This window comes from Coprinopsis cinerea (genome assembly GCF_000182895.1).
Source record: "Coprinopsis cinerea okayama7#130 chromosome 10 map unlocalized cont3.10, whole genome shotgun sequence".
Classification (NCBI taxonomy): Eukaryota; Fungi; Basidiomycota; class Agaricomycetes; order Agaricales; family Psathyrellaceae; genus Coprinopsis; species Coprinopsis cinerea.
The window spans coordinates 1,968,564-1,980,636 of record NW_003307535.1 but is presented as its reverse complement, the minus strand read 5'-3'; the positions used below and the strand labels follow the sequence as shown (position 1 = coordinate 1,980,636).

Here is a 12,073-nt window from a genome sequence, read left to right as displayed (position 1 = left end):
TTGCAGTTTTCACTTTTCGTTGTTGTCGTGCTTTCGGATCTTTGCTCTCTACGTCACTTGATAGCTCTGGTACATGTTGTAATATAGCCTGTAACGTCCGGTAATAACTTTAATACTTACATCTGAATCCATTTGTTCAGTCTTCACAGTATCACACAAGCTCGTGACGACCTTATCGGAGCCCAGCTGCGTCAAGCCCTTTAGAGCGAGAAGCATGTCCGCCCAGATTGCTCAAAGACGAATATACTCACTTTGGGTCTGGTCGCTGACAGTTCGGCGGAGAAGTAGCTGAGGTATCTCCGAGCGAATTGCGAGGGACAACACGCGTAAGGTGCATCCCTGTGGCACTTTCAGGGAGTTGTCCCTCAGCACCTGAGCGCGCGTCCACTGTTTGCAAGCACTAAGTGACGAACAGTGAAAGTCGTGGGGTGTGAAGACCGATGAAGACCCGGAAGCAACTATTCGCCACTGACCAGCCCAGGCCCTTAACGGCGTCCACGGGGTTGTACTCAATAGCAATCACATCCAGGTTTGGTTTCGTCGAGACCGCAAGGCTTATTCCAAGGTCGAGTCGACGGGCCGACACATGTGTGTGTGTCGTCATCTCCCCTTAATACATAAAGCTTTTGGTCCACAACTCTGGAAATTAGCGCGCCAAACAAGCACTCCCCTGACAGTGGAGACATGCGCTTTGTTCCAGCTTGGAATCCAATCCTAAAATGACAGTGGCCTACTACATAGTCTTCAATCTACTGTTTACGAGTTGGACCTTGGTCAGAGTAAGTGTTAAGCTCGAATTGGATCCACCTACAGGATCCATCGCGCACTGTGTCCCCCACTAGCGAGGAGATCCTGAGAAGGACCCCAAAAAATACAACTGAGCCCGGTCCAGCAGACCCAGTGTATGAATAAGGTTTGACGGAGGACTCGTGGAATGGAGGATAGGTGCAGTTTTGGCACATCTGTAAGATTGGTCTTCCCGGGAACTTGGAATATGAATGTCCCACACTCCCTTGATAATCGTGCTTTGAATGGTCTCGTTGCATTGAAATCATAGAGCTTCCCTGCATTCGTGATTGAGCGGGCAGGGTCAGTGGTCGAACGGCTTTCGAATGATCCGTTGAAAGGCAAGCTCCTTATGTTGCTTGAGCTCGTACTCATCGACCCAACGTTCAGGCGCCTGTGACTTCAGTGGGCGCCCAAAGGCCCGAATTCCGGAGATCCATGTAAGCCAATTTGGCTAAAGCGCTTATTCTGGTGCTGGTTGGATTGCCGACCAGCCGTGGAAACATATCGGCGTTTGCCGAGATGCGCGCTAATTTGTCAACCTGGATGCACGCCGGTTTTTCTGGTACCACTACTACGCCAGAATCCAAAATGAAGGAGATACTCTACATCCAAGCCGGAAACTCTTCAAATTACATAGGAACTCATTTCTGGAATACTCAGGAAAGCTATCTGGCAGAAGAACGGAGCGGAATCGACCCGGCCATTTCTTTCCGAAATTCAAAACAAGTCAGTTTCATGTTTTCAAACTAAACGCGCGTAGCATATCTTGAGACTTCGACTCCAGGACAAACAGACACTTTGTCCGCGATTGTTAATCTTTGACTGGAAAGGTTCGCGCTTAATTCTCTGCTGTAGGACTGTTTAATCACCATGATCCATCCAGGGAACTTTGGTACCGCCAAGCGGACCAACACCCTTGGAGGGCTCAATGAAGAGCCAATAGAGCACGGATTATGGTAAGTATACACCGCTTATGCTATGGTTATCTCCAAGTTAACATTCTGATAAGGAATGGGAATGTTCAAGAAATTCGGCAATCTCCTATGGTCCCAAGTGCTTACCAGCGTCACCTGCTTGATAGCGAGGCGGATGGACCTGACACGAGCCTCACATTCGATAAGGACGACGTGAGATTCTGGTCGGACTACAGCCGAGTGTACTACACTCCCGGAACCATGCAAGAAATACCTGAACCGCCTGATCGCGAACGGAACTGGGCCGTCGGCGTCGATTTGTTTAGGCGTTACAATGAGGTAGATTTCGCTGCTGAAGTTATCCCATACCAACTAACGTCCTACCGAAGGAGTCCGATCTCATGGAGGGTTCCGTCCGGCTGTCCCTGGAAGAGTGCGACACGCTGCAGGTAGCTTCCCGTACCACCGTGTGCTTGACTGGTCTGATGATCAGGTGGCTAGGGGCTGCAATTGATGAGCGACTGCGATAGCTTTGGAAACTTCACCTCCGAATTTCTAACTGCGTTCAAAGACGACTATGGGAAGACCACGGCACTTGTGTTCGCAATGATGTCTGGGTCCGCGATGGAAAACGGTCCTGACACCAGTAATGTGCGAGACGAACGTTTCATTTTTATCCCCGCTCACACTGACATGACGAAATCCAGCCCCAGGGAATCAAGGCTGCGATGTCCGATGCCCTCTCCCTCCGCGCATATCATGATTTAGCTTCCCTGACTATTCCAATCCAACCTCCGCCTCGGTGGGGAACAGAGGCTTTCTCCGATGTCCAAAATGCCAACGTGGGTCGCTACTTCCGATCCCATTTCCCAACGCTAACCAGCTTGCTAGAATGTGAAAACGAATATCTATTATTCGTCTGCGATTCTTGCCACCCACATAGAGACTTCCACGTTGCCTCTCAGGTGGGTACTGCACCCTTTTCTCGTCTTCTAAACTCCACTTGCTCGCTGCCTTTCTCTACTAGATTGGGACATGAAACTCTCCCCAGTTTCACGAGCAGGCTGAATTGGCAAGCACCTAATCCATTTGGAGAGCTTCTCGGGAACTTCCCTCTGTCATCGGTATCTGATCAGAGATTGCGCAACTTCGCCAATTTTACATGGCCAATGGTAATTACCTCTCTTTCCTCTGTTCAAAGTCGCTGGTTTCATGGTGTTCTCCCAGTCGCGGATGGAGGCAGACCGGTATTCCCGGGTCGATGTAACGCGAGGATTAACCGACAACGACCTTCGAATATACGATGCCCAACACTCTAATCTAACCGCTTTACAGTCTGTAGTTCGGTGAGTCTATAGCCCATGCTGTTTCTTCTACTTCAATTGACGCCGAAATGAACGTGGATTTTCTTGGGACGCTTTCCCCGCTAGATTCCATGGCCTCCCATACCCTCTTCCGACCTCGTTCCCTTCTTCGCTATGGTTGGAGAATGCGATCTCGCCGCGGCCCTCTCCTCAGTCCCTGCCCACTGTCAAAGGTATTTCGTCCCTGACGACCAGGACTACTCTGGCGCCGTTCTTCAAGCAATACGCGGCGTTCGTGGACGATTGTCTGCGCCGAAAGAATGCCACAGCACTGGGCATGGGTCTTGACTTGGACGAGCTGAGGGAGGTTGGAAACGATCTCTGGAGTATTCACGACAACTATTCCGAAAACGACGACTTATCTCAAGAATCCATGTAACAGCAGCTGTCCAGTACCTCCTTTTCCAATTTCATTCCGTCCACTCCCGTCGCACCACGAGCTATTATCACTACTGTACGACCTTCCGACCCGGGCTCTCATTCGTCATGCCATTCTCATGCATCCATGCCCCATTACTTCGAAGATGTCTCGAAGGCCTTGACAACGCACCCTCCTCGTGTTCCTTTGATATGATCCTCAAGGTCGGAGTCCAAGTAGAAGTCATCTGTCCAGCAATGTGGTGCATTCTGGTCTCTATACCCGGGAATTCGCTATCTCTCCCTGCCTCATGGCGGATTCAATGTAAGCTGTCCAGATTCTTTGCGTCTTGTTGAAAGATGATATTGATGGAGATTTGGAACGAATTTCCCAACCAATACGGGTGACATTTGCGTGGATGTTCAGATGATCATATTGTTCATGTAGCTTCCCGCGAAGGTCTTCAAGTCCGGCTGTCCCTTTGTCGACGGCGATAGCGTTCACGCCGAAAGGTCGACTTGTCGCCCTCCGACTCCGAGGCACAAAGCCATTTCTCGAGGGGCCCCTATTCCGGGGGATGAAATCGATACCGATCATGCCGTCCGGTCCTCGTCGGAGTGTCGGGGCGCAACCCCTATTTGGGTCTTGACATCATCCCCCTCGACGACGTCACGAACACCACTTGGACAATGCAAATCTTCGTCATGGGCTGGCTAATGAGTTGGAGCGAGCGCCTCCTTCGATGCCTTTCCATCGTATCTGCTAGTATATAAAAGATTCAAGCTCGCTCAGAAGGTCCAAATCAAGCTTTAAACCACCATGTCTTCCACAACCGCGGTCCCAGAAACTTTGAACGGCAACCCGCCGACCCTCAAGACCCCGAACGTGGTTTCAGATGAACCGTCCAACGAATGGGCCTCGAATACCCTAGGCGCTATTACCGATGATAAGACGAGTAGTACTACCACCCAAGAGAAGCCGCAACCAAGTCAGTCTGCAGTGTCCACTCCTGGCCTAGCCATTCCAGGCTCATATCCCCACCGCATTACTGCTGCAGATGTCGAAGCGGACATCGGGTACGTGAAAGGCGTGGCGGCCTCTGCAATCGAGACTGCCAAGGAGTACGTCGGTGCTGCTGGCGACAAGGTAGCTCCATACCTCCCACAGAGCGTCGCTGGCTATGTTGGTAGGTCGACTTCTCAGTCCCATTATTCAATCTCCCTCTCAACGTCCTATAGGGAAATCCCATTCTGGCGAATCCCACCCCGAACGGAACCCCAACCACGGCTTTGACGATGTATACGGTGAATCCATTGCCAAGTGTCCCGAGGAGCGCCGTCTTGAATCTTTGCCTTCCCATGACGACGAATCCCAAACTCCTCTTGGTCATTCAGGAGGAGTTGGCCGTCTTCCAGGCTCTTCTGATGAGACTGGCGTGGCTGTCCTTCCAGACGAACGAAAGGGTGAAGCTGGTGAGTTGGCTCTCTACTCTACCTTTCCATCCGTGGCTGACGCGTTCACAGAGCCCAACCATGGGTTCGACGACGTGTCCGGGGGATCTATCGCAAAGCTTCCTGAAGAATCCCGCCTGGAAGTCTTGCCGTCCCGCGATGACGACCGCCTGACTCCTCTCGGACATACGGGAGGTGCTGGACCTTTGCCAGGCAGCATCACTGAAGCCGGTGTCGCCGTATTGCCAGACGAACACAAAGCCGGCGCCGCTGCAAGCTGTAAGCGCCATCCATCATTACATGCAACGTCATCGAGACTGACCCTCCATCTCAGATCTGAATCCCACTTTCACAGTGGAGCCGGACAGAACGAACCGCGAGCCCTTCACCACTACGCTCCCCAAACCCAAGGCCGAGCCTCAAACAGCTGGAGGACCCGTCGGACCATCCACTCGTACCCAGTTCCTCGATGCCAAACCACAAGATCAAGAACACAAACCCTCGCCTCCACTCGATATGTCGCAAAATGCGAGCACCAATGCCAGCATCAAGACCTTGCCCGGGAGCAAGCTCGGTGGCCAGAGCGACGAGGAGCTCGAGACGTTGCGGGAGCACACCTCTGGGGCTCCTAGGAGTGGCGCTGCGGGCGTCCAGGTTTCCCCCACTTCCCATGGCAAGCCACACGACCGCGTCAAGGAGACATTGACTGAAAAGGTATATTGCATTGCATGTCCTTCATCGAGTAAAGGCTCATGTACTCGTCTAGCCTATCGTGACGACGACGAACGTCCTCCCTGAAGCGACAGCCCAACCCAGGGACAAGCACACCGTCGAAGATTCTCCTGCTACCAAGGGACTTGGGCAGAAACTCGACACTACTTCACCGAACAAGGTAAGCTCGCTTATCCATGACGGCGGGACGAAGGCTCTCTTTTCTGACGACGCCACTGTAGCCTGTCAACACTACTGCCCGGGAACATCCCGTCGAAGGCAATCGACCTCCTCCAGTTCCGGAGAAAGCACAGCCAGACGTACACCACCTCGACTCGGGTCGTGCGACCGCCGGACATAGCACCACCGGTCTCACTGACTGGGATCATCCAACAAGAGTCCAGAAAGCTACCAGCACCCCCAACGCCGACGCCGCTACGTCCTATCCCTCGGGAACAAAGCATACCACTTCTGCGGGTGCTGCTGACCGAGGTGAACACGTCGGGTCTGGCGGCGCTGGATTGTCCGCTGGTACAGCTCGACAACCTCGTGCTAGTCCTGGTAGTCCGCCGAAGAAGCACGGTTTCATGGACAAGATCAAGGGCGAGGCCAAGGTCATCAGTGGCAAGTTGGGCAAGAACGAGAGCAAGGTCGAGGAAGGAAAGAAGCTGATGGGGAAGAACTAAGTAAATGACTGACTGAATGTTTCTCTTTTTGACTTTCGATGACCCGACGTACTCGTAACAATACCTGCAATTATGCGCACCACTGTACTTTTAGTGCTTGCATCCTTGTAATTTTCATTCGGTATCTTGGTTTATGAGTCCTGCCCTGAGTTCTTCCAGTAAACGACGAGATTGAAGACCATCTCGGTTAGACAAAAAATAAGTTAGATAGTGAGTCCATTAGTACATATGAGATGTCCGTCAGTTAGTACAATACCCCGGCTTCACAAAGATTAGATCTCCAAGCGCTGGATCACATCGATCTCGCTTCAGCCATATCCTGTCCGACACCCAACCAAACATCCTATACCCAATCCAGTCCTGCCATACCACCCGCCACGGCGCCGATAACGTCAGTTCCTCAAACTTGGTGTGGAAGAGATAGTTCAGATAGTCATACGCTAGCAAAAAGTTAGCGGTTCTGGAGCGGACGCGAGTGGGTCACGGTGGAGCAACGTACCAACTTTCACTTGAGGGTTGACGTAAATCTTGGGCATCTTGGGCGATTTCCAAAAGTGCATGTCCATCCCGATGAGGTAGCATTCGGACGCTGTGCATTTGTTGCTGGCTCTGAACTTGAGGGGAAGAGGGGAATGCTCGGTCGTTGGGCTGTCTTTGTCGGATTCGCCGTCTACAAGGCCGTCAGATTCAGTGTAAGAGATAAATAGGGCTAGTCACACACCCAGCAAGAACCATGAAGCATCGAAGACGGCAACCCCATTCCAGCAGGTCGCGACCTCGATTGGCTCGCCCTTCCGCAATTTCTTCACCGCACGAGGCTCGGTAAAGTACGGCCACACTTCCTTCGTGGGCCCTCCGCAAGCATCGCGCAGCACCCATCGGTCGTACATCCCCACCCCATCGAAATCCAGTCCACAAGCAAGGTCGTACTCCCCCTCCTTCGTATTGATCAGCCGTACAATTGCTCCTGAAACAACGTCAGATTGATGCAGGACATTGAGACCAAGACTCACTCCAATCAAAGTACACATCGTTGAAGAAGATGACCTTGGAGAACCGTCGCCCGTACCGATTCCCTAGCGTTCGCAGAGGTTCCAAGGCCTTGTTCCTAATCCCGGCCATAAACGCAATCCTCTCGTGGCTATCCAAGCCTAGATGCCCCCTTCGCCCATCCTCAGTCGCCAAATTACTCCCAATCCCCTCCTGTTCGAGGTACTTTTCAAATTCCTGCAGCATCGTCTTCGTGTCGTCCACCGAGTAGGATTCGTGGATCGAAATGTACACATTGTCCTTTCCAAGGTGGTGGATTAGTTGTTTCATTTGTCTCGTCCATGTAGGGAGAATCTTGGCCGAGTTGTAGAGGTTGGCGGCGATAAAGTACGTCCCGTTTGTCGATGGGAGGACAGGTGGCGGTGGGTGGTCATTGCGCAGGGGCGACGACGAAGGGTACCAGGGTGCAAACACGAGGAATAAACACCAGACGGCGCACAGTCTGAGTCGGTTCCTTCTTGAAGATGGCCATCGAGACCAGGTCGATATGTGGGCTGCATCGAATAGAGCGAGCGCTGGTATGCAGACGGTGACGAACGGAAGGTAGATGAGAAAGGTTGAAAAGTATCCGAGGTGATAGGCCATAAATATGGACACGGATAAGCAGAAGGTCGTGCAGGCCGTCAAGGCGGCATAGTGGTAGAAGACGATCGTTGCAAGCGGCCGCCTACGTCGCTTGGAACTCTCGGTGTCGTCGTACATGGCTAGAAAAGGACTTCTGTCCCCTGAAATGAATGATTAGAGGCTATATTGAGACATTAAGCGCCAAAACTGACCTCGTATTTCGTGTTCAGCCTGTGGTCATGAGTGTAGACGACAAACGTCGTCGACGTCGAACGCGAGTGGGGTCAACCTGTGCTGATCGGGGTTTTTCTGATCGTCCGTGGTAATCGGGCGGCTCTTCAGGGGTTCATGCCAAGCTCAAGTTCACGGTGAGCGCTTATTATTTCAAATTAGGGCCCGGCAGGGTTGTAGAGTACATGGATCTCTGCAGAAAAGACTAGCTTGTCAGGGAAGACGATACTGAGACACAGGGGTCACTGACAGTGAATGTATGTAATCGTCGCATGCTAATGACCTGTAAACGGCACGAGGGCCATTAATTTATGAACACGTTGGTCCCTTTGACGTTAAGGAAAGAGTACTGTTAACACAGAGTCAGTTAAAGGTTCAACGTGTTTGAGAGAGTCTTACCTCGGCAAGGTCTGCAGTCTTGGTTCCTTTAGGGTCGTAGTTCTGGTAGACGAGATTGGGCTACAACTCCCAAAAGGCTGTCGCTGAGATCGGATCACTCGTAGTTAAAAGGCACTGTACCTCTGTCCAGAATGGCCGAAGCCCAGAAGCTTCAAGTAGAGTCCACCACTCGAGGAACTCGGGAAACGTTTTGTCCCAGATGTGGATTTCCACTTGAAGTTGGCCGATCGGGAGGGCTTCTCCTGATTCCACATACGGGAGGATAAATGTCCGCAGTGATTCAAACTCCCATCCTTCGATATCCATCTTCAAGATATCGATGTGGGTGTGGTCTGAGAAGAAATAGTCAGCACTAGCAACGGGAGAGCGAAGGTTAACAAACTGTTGAGTTTCATCAAGGTTTCCAACCTGTACATAGGCGGATTGCCACCCGGTTGATCCTCCCCCGCCAGTCCCACATCGCTGAAATGTGTTCGGTTTGCGAGTGAGAGGTGAATCTCTGGACCGAACGAGGGGACACTAAAGTCATAGCCCCATATCTGACAATGGTTCGTCCTTTCAAGTATCTCAGCCTCGAAAGACGATTCATTGTTGATACCTGGGCAAAGCAAGTCAGTAGAGCCAACCAGGACTCAGAAATGTGACAGTGTGGAAATGACTCTTACCAAACGAATATACGATACAATCTTTCCGATGCTCTAATCTCGACAATCCACACGTCCATTTACCGCCATCCCCAAGTACACCAATTCGTTCTATCTCGTGAGGACAGTTAAAGGCAGCAGGAAAGAAGTCCCCTGTAGTTGAACAGGTGAGTTATCTGGATTGACAGTAGCCATACGGATTTGTGCGTACAGACTGTATAAGGTGGCCAAGGAGCCCTATTTGGGGGAAATCTACAGGCGAGTTGGTTAGACGGGTGGATTATCTGTCGGCACATCTATACACACAAAGCGATTTCTTCCTGTGCTGGCCCGAATTTCTCGATTAATGCCCTCCTATTCTCCAGAGCTCTGTCATAAATAATCGCCGACCGCCGCAATCGCCTTTCCAGTTCTCGCTCGGACGCCCACGACCCAGGCTCGACGTCGTGTGGCACCAACAGGTATAGCGTGGTCAACAACGCCACAGCGACAAGCAACGTATAAGCAGGGTGGCGGGACCAGACGACGGCCATTTGGCGAGCAGAGAGAAAGTGGGTTTTCCAAGAGAAAAACCAAGGGCACGATGCTGGCTTTAAATCCTGTGGCGGGGTTTACGTTTGTTTGTGGCCCAAGCATTACCAAATCGAGTTTCTTTGAGCGCTAAACTCGCGTAGTTACGGGCGCGTAAAGGTCTGAGGACTGATACTGGATTGTTTTGGGGGAAGACCGACCTCGAATGTATCAAAGGACAAGTTGACAGTCCTCCTCTTTCTACCCATTGGAAGGTTGGGCGCCAGAGATAGAATGATGTGCTGCAAGGTAATGAAACGTAATCAAGTGGTAATATTGGCCTAAGCTGGCTGCAGCGGGAGAAAAGCATACTAGTAATACACGTGGAGACAAAGGAGATGAGGGAGTACAAAAGCGTAAGGCTACAGACACATGCGAAGGTAATGGTTGCTACAGAAGTCACGGAGGTGAATTGCGAAGTCGAGAACAGCAAATGAAACAAACAGGAAGATTTATAGAAGATAATTAGCAAGAAGAATACTCGAGTAGTGTTGATCGCTCTTTTAGGGTTCAAGGAACTCTGGGAATCTGGATACAGTCGTCGCGCCTTCGCCTAAGACGAATGGGCCACCGGGCAGGCACGCTTGCGACCGGCAGTTCGAAGGCCCTGGGCGACAAGGCCTCGGGTCTCGAGTTCAGTGGCATCATCAGGCGAGAGAGTGCGGAAGAAATCATCTACGTCCTCGTGAGGCTCTAGGTCCAGGGATGGAGCGTCCACGTATTCATCGTTTCCCTCCTCCTCCGCGTCGAACTTGGCCACAGGAGCGGTCTCCGAGTGAGGCTGAGGGCACGACAGAGGGAAGTCAAGCTCCAGGTCTCGGTGGGGACTGACAAGGTATGTGCGAAGTTGCGGAGTGGTCCAAATCAACTTGTATCCCGGTCTGGCGGAAAGGACTTTGGCAACTTTGCGCATGTCCTCCGTGGTCTTGACCTCTTTAACCACTTCCACCAGGAACTGGCGCACGCCTAGTTCCGCAACGGCGTAGCTTCCAGGAGTGGGATGTACTACATCGTAAGCTGGAGTAGCTCTGATGAATACATCAGCCATGGATCGAGGTGATATACGGAAGGTACTTACGCAGGGGAGTCCACTTCACCGAGGATGTTCTCGATGACGATGAGCCACTGCTGCCCTCCAATAAAGGGGGCCAGATACTGTCCAACGCTGGGACTCGGCGGCGGATCATTGAAGACGATGACTGGGTTGCTGCTCCCGGTCGCAGACTGGTTCGGGTTCAGCTGAAGGATGAAGCGGATGAAGCAAATCTTGTTGCAAATGGTGATCACGGCGTGGCCACGCTCGCAGGGTCGGAGAACCGGCTCGACTACGTCGGGGAATGGCATAGAGTTACTCTTGTGACCACCATCCGAGTCGGCTGAGGAGATGTCAAGAACTCGAGAGAAGGGCGTTGGTTGACGGTCGGAAAAAATGGGTTTAATACCCTTGGGTGAGGACTGCGTCGCAGCGAGCAGTTTTCGTCTCGCAAGGTCAACCAAACGGAAGGATTCGCTCATGACGTTGGTGCTGAAGTGTTCCAACGGGCTGGGAGGTGTTCTGAGAGACGAGACTGCAAAGCACTGCTCGTTTTTATGCATTTTCTGTCTCCTCTGCGCCTTTGTTAATCCGTAGCCTGGAAGCTGTGAGCCGTCCTCCTCAAACAATTGTCAAAGCTCCTCCCAGTATGCTTCGTCGTTGTCTTCAACGCTGTGCGCCTACATATTTCTCTGCGGCAGGCGCTATCCGTACTCGTGTTCACAGATTATCGCAAGTCAACAAAGGCCAGATCAGGCGGCTGCTGTCGATTGTGGGTGGCCTATCGGCAAATCGCGCGAACACGTTTTCACTTTAGCCTTTGTCCAGGAAACAGGCGCCCACACGAAGATCGAAGATATTGGAGATCTCAATGACGCATACCACTTTAGCGTGCTGTGGGTCACACGAAGTGCTGGTGCCCAGCGTTCATTCCCTGATATAGGCAATGGTAAAGATGCAACAAAGTTGCGTCGCAGAATCATGTCGCATGGACGCAGTCTGAGCAGTACTTACTCTGAATCAAGTTAGGGGCCGAAGTCTTCGGAGGGTTTTCCCCACACCAGGACCTCACTGATGTGACCATCGCAAGGGACGAGGGAGTGTGATTAGCCCAAGGGGTCAGTAATTATTCGGCGATCAAACGGCAGACGATTTAGGAACGTTATTTCGCACGTTCTTATTGGTCCGGAGGGACCAGTTGCGTCGCATTCGTTCTTGAATCCTTGAACTTGCGCATTGCTCTCCATTGGCCACTTGCGCTGCCCCCTGGCTTGCTGTTCTGGCTCTGAGGTTGCGCATTCTGCTCTGG

The 12,073-nt window shown here is 51.9% G+C and overlaps 5 protein-coding genes across 5 annotated transcripts; 2 read left to right on the top strand and 3 right to left on the bottom strand.

The window, feature by feature from the left end:
- Positions 1 to 1,659: 1,659 nt before the first annotated feature.
- Positions 1,660 to 3,446, top strand: CC1G_02229 (hypothetical protein; the record flags this gene model as incomplete). The annotated part of the gene is made up of 9 exons (XM_001834441.2): positions 1,660 to 1,745; positions 1,799 to 2,042; positions 2,093 to 2,152; positions 2,205 to 2,354; positions 2,411 to 2,545; positions 2,595 to 2,668; positions 2,731 to 2,875; positions 2,931 to 3,049; positions 3,134 to 3,446. 9 exons carry the CDS (start codon positions 1,660 to 1,662, stop codon positions 3,444 to 3,446), a joined length of 1,326 nt encoding a protein of 441 aa, XP_001834493.2.
- Positions 3,447 to 4,244: 798 nt separating this feature from the next.
- CC1G_02227 (hypothetical protein) lies at positions 4,245 to 6,406 on the top strand (the record flags this gene model as incomplete). Its single annotated transcript, XM_001834439.2, has 7 exons — positions 4,245 to 4,413; positions 4,483 to 4,611; positions 4,664 to 4,897; positions 4,949 to 5,155; positions 5,232 to 5,590; positions 5,643 to 5,768; positions 5,830 to 6,406. 7 exons carry the CDS (start codon positions 4,245 to 4,247, stop codon positions 6,271 to 6,273), a joined length of 1,668 nt encoding a protein of 555 aa, XP_001834491.2. The 3' UTR covers positions 6,274 to 6,406.
- Positions 6,407 to 6,513: 107 nt separating this feature from the next.
- On the bottom strand, positions 6,514 to 8,025 carry CC1G_02226 (capsular associated protein; the record flags this gene model as incomplete). Its single annotated transcript, XM_001834438.2, has 4 exons — positions 6,514 to 6,713; positions 6,773 to 6,943; positions 6,995 to 7,240; positions 7,287 to 8,025. The coding sequence occupies 4 exons, from the start codon at positions 8,023 to 8,025 to the stop codon at positions 6,514 to 6,516; spliced, it is 1,356 nt and encodes a 451-aa protein (XP_001834490.2).
- A 397-nt stretch (positions 8,026 to 8,422) lies between these two features.
- CC1G_02225 (hypothetical protein) lies at positions 8,423 to 9,694 on the bottom strand (the record flags this gene model as incomplete). Its single annotated transcript, XM_001834437.2, has 7 exons — positions 8,423 to 8,467; positions 8,518 to 8,577; positions 8,638 to 8,849; positions 8,900 to 9,115; positions 9,183 to 9,314; positions 9,373 to 9,413; positions 9,468 to 9,694. 7 exons carry the CDS (start codon positions 9,692 to 9,694, stop codon positions 8,423 to 8,425), a joined length of 933 nt encoding a protein of 310 aa, XP_001834489.2.
- Positions 9,695 to 10,284: 590 nt separating this feature from the next.
- CC1G_02224 (hypothetical protein) lies at positions 10,285 to 11,327 on the bottom strand (the record flags this gene model as incomplete). Its single annotated transcript, XM_001834436.2, has 2 exons — positions 10,285 to 10,759; positions 10,810 to 11,327. The coding sequence occupies 2 exons, from the start codon at positions 11,325 to 11,327 to the stop codon at positions 10,285 to 10,287; spliced, it is 993 nt and encodes a 330-aa protein (XP_001834488.2).
- Positions 11,328 to 12,073: the final 746 nt, after the last annotated feature.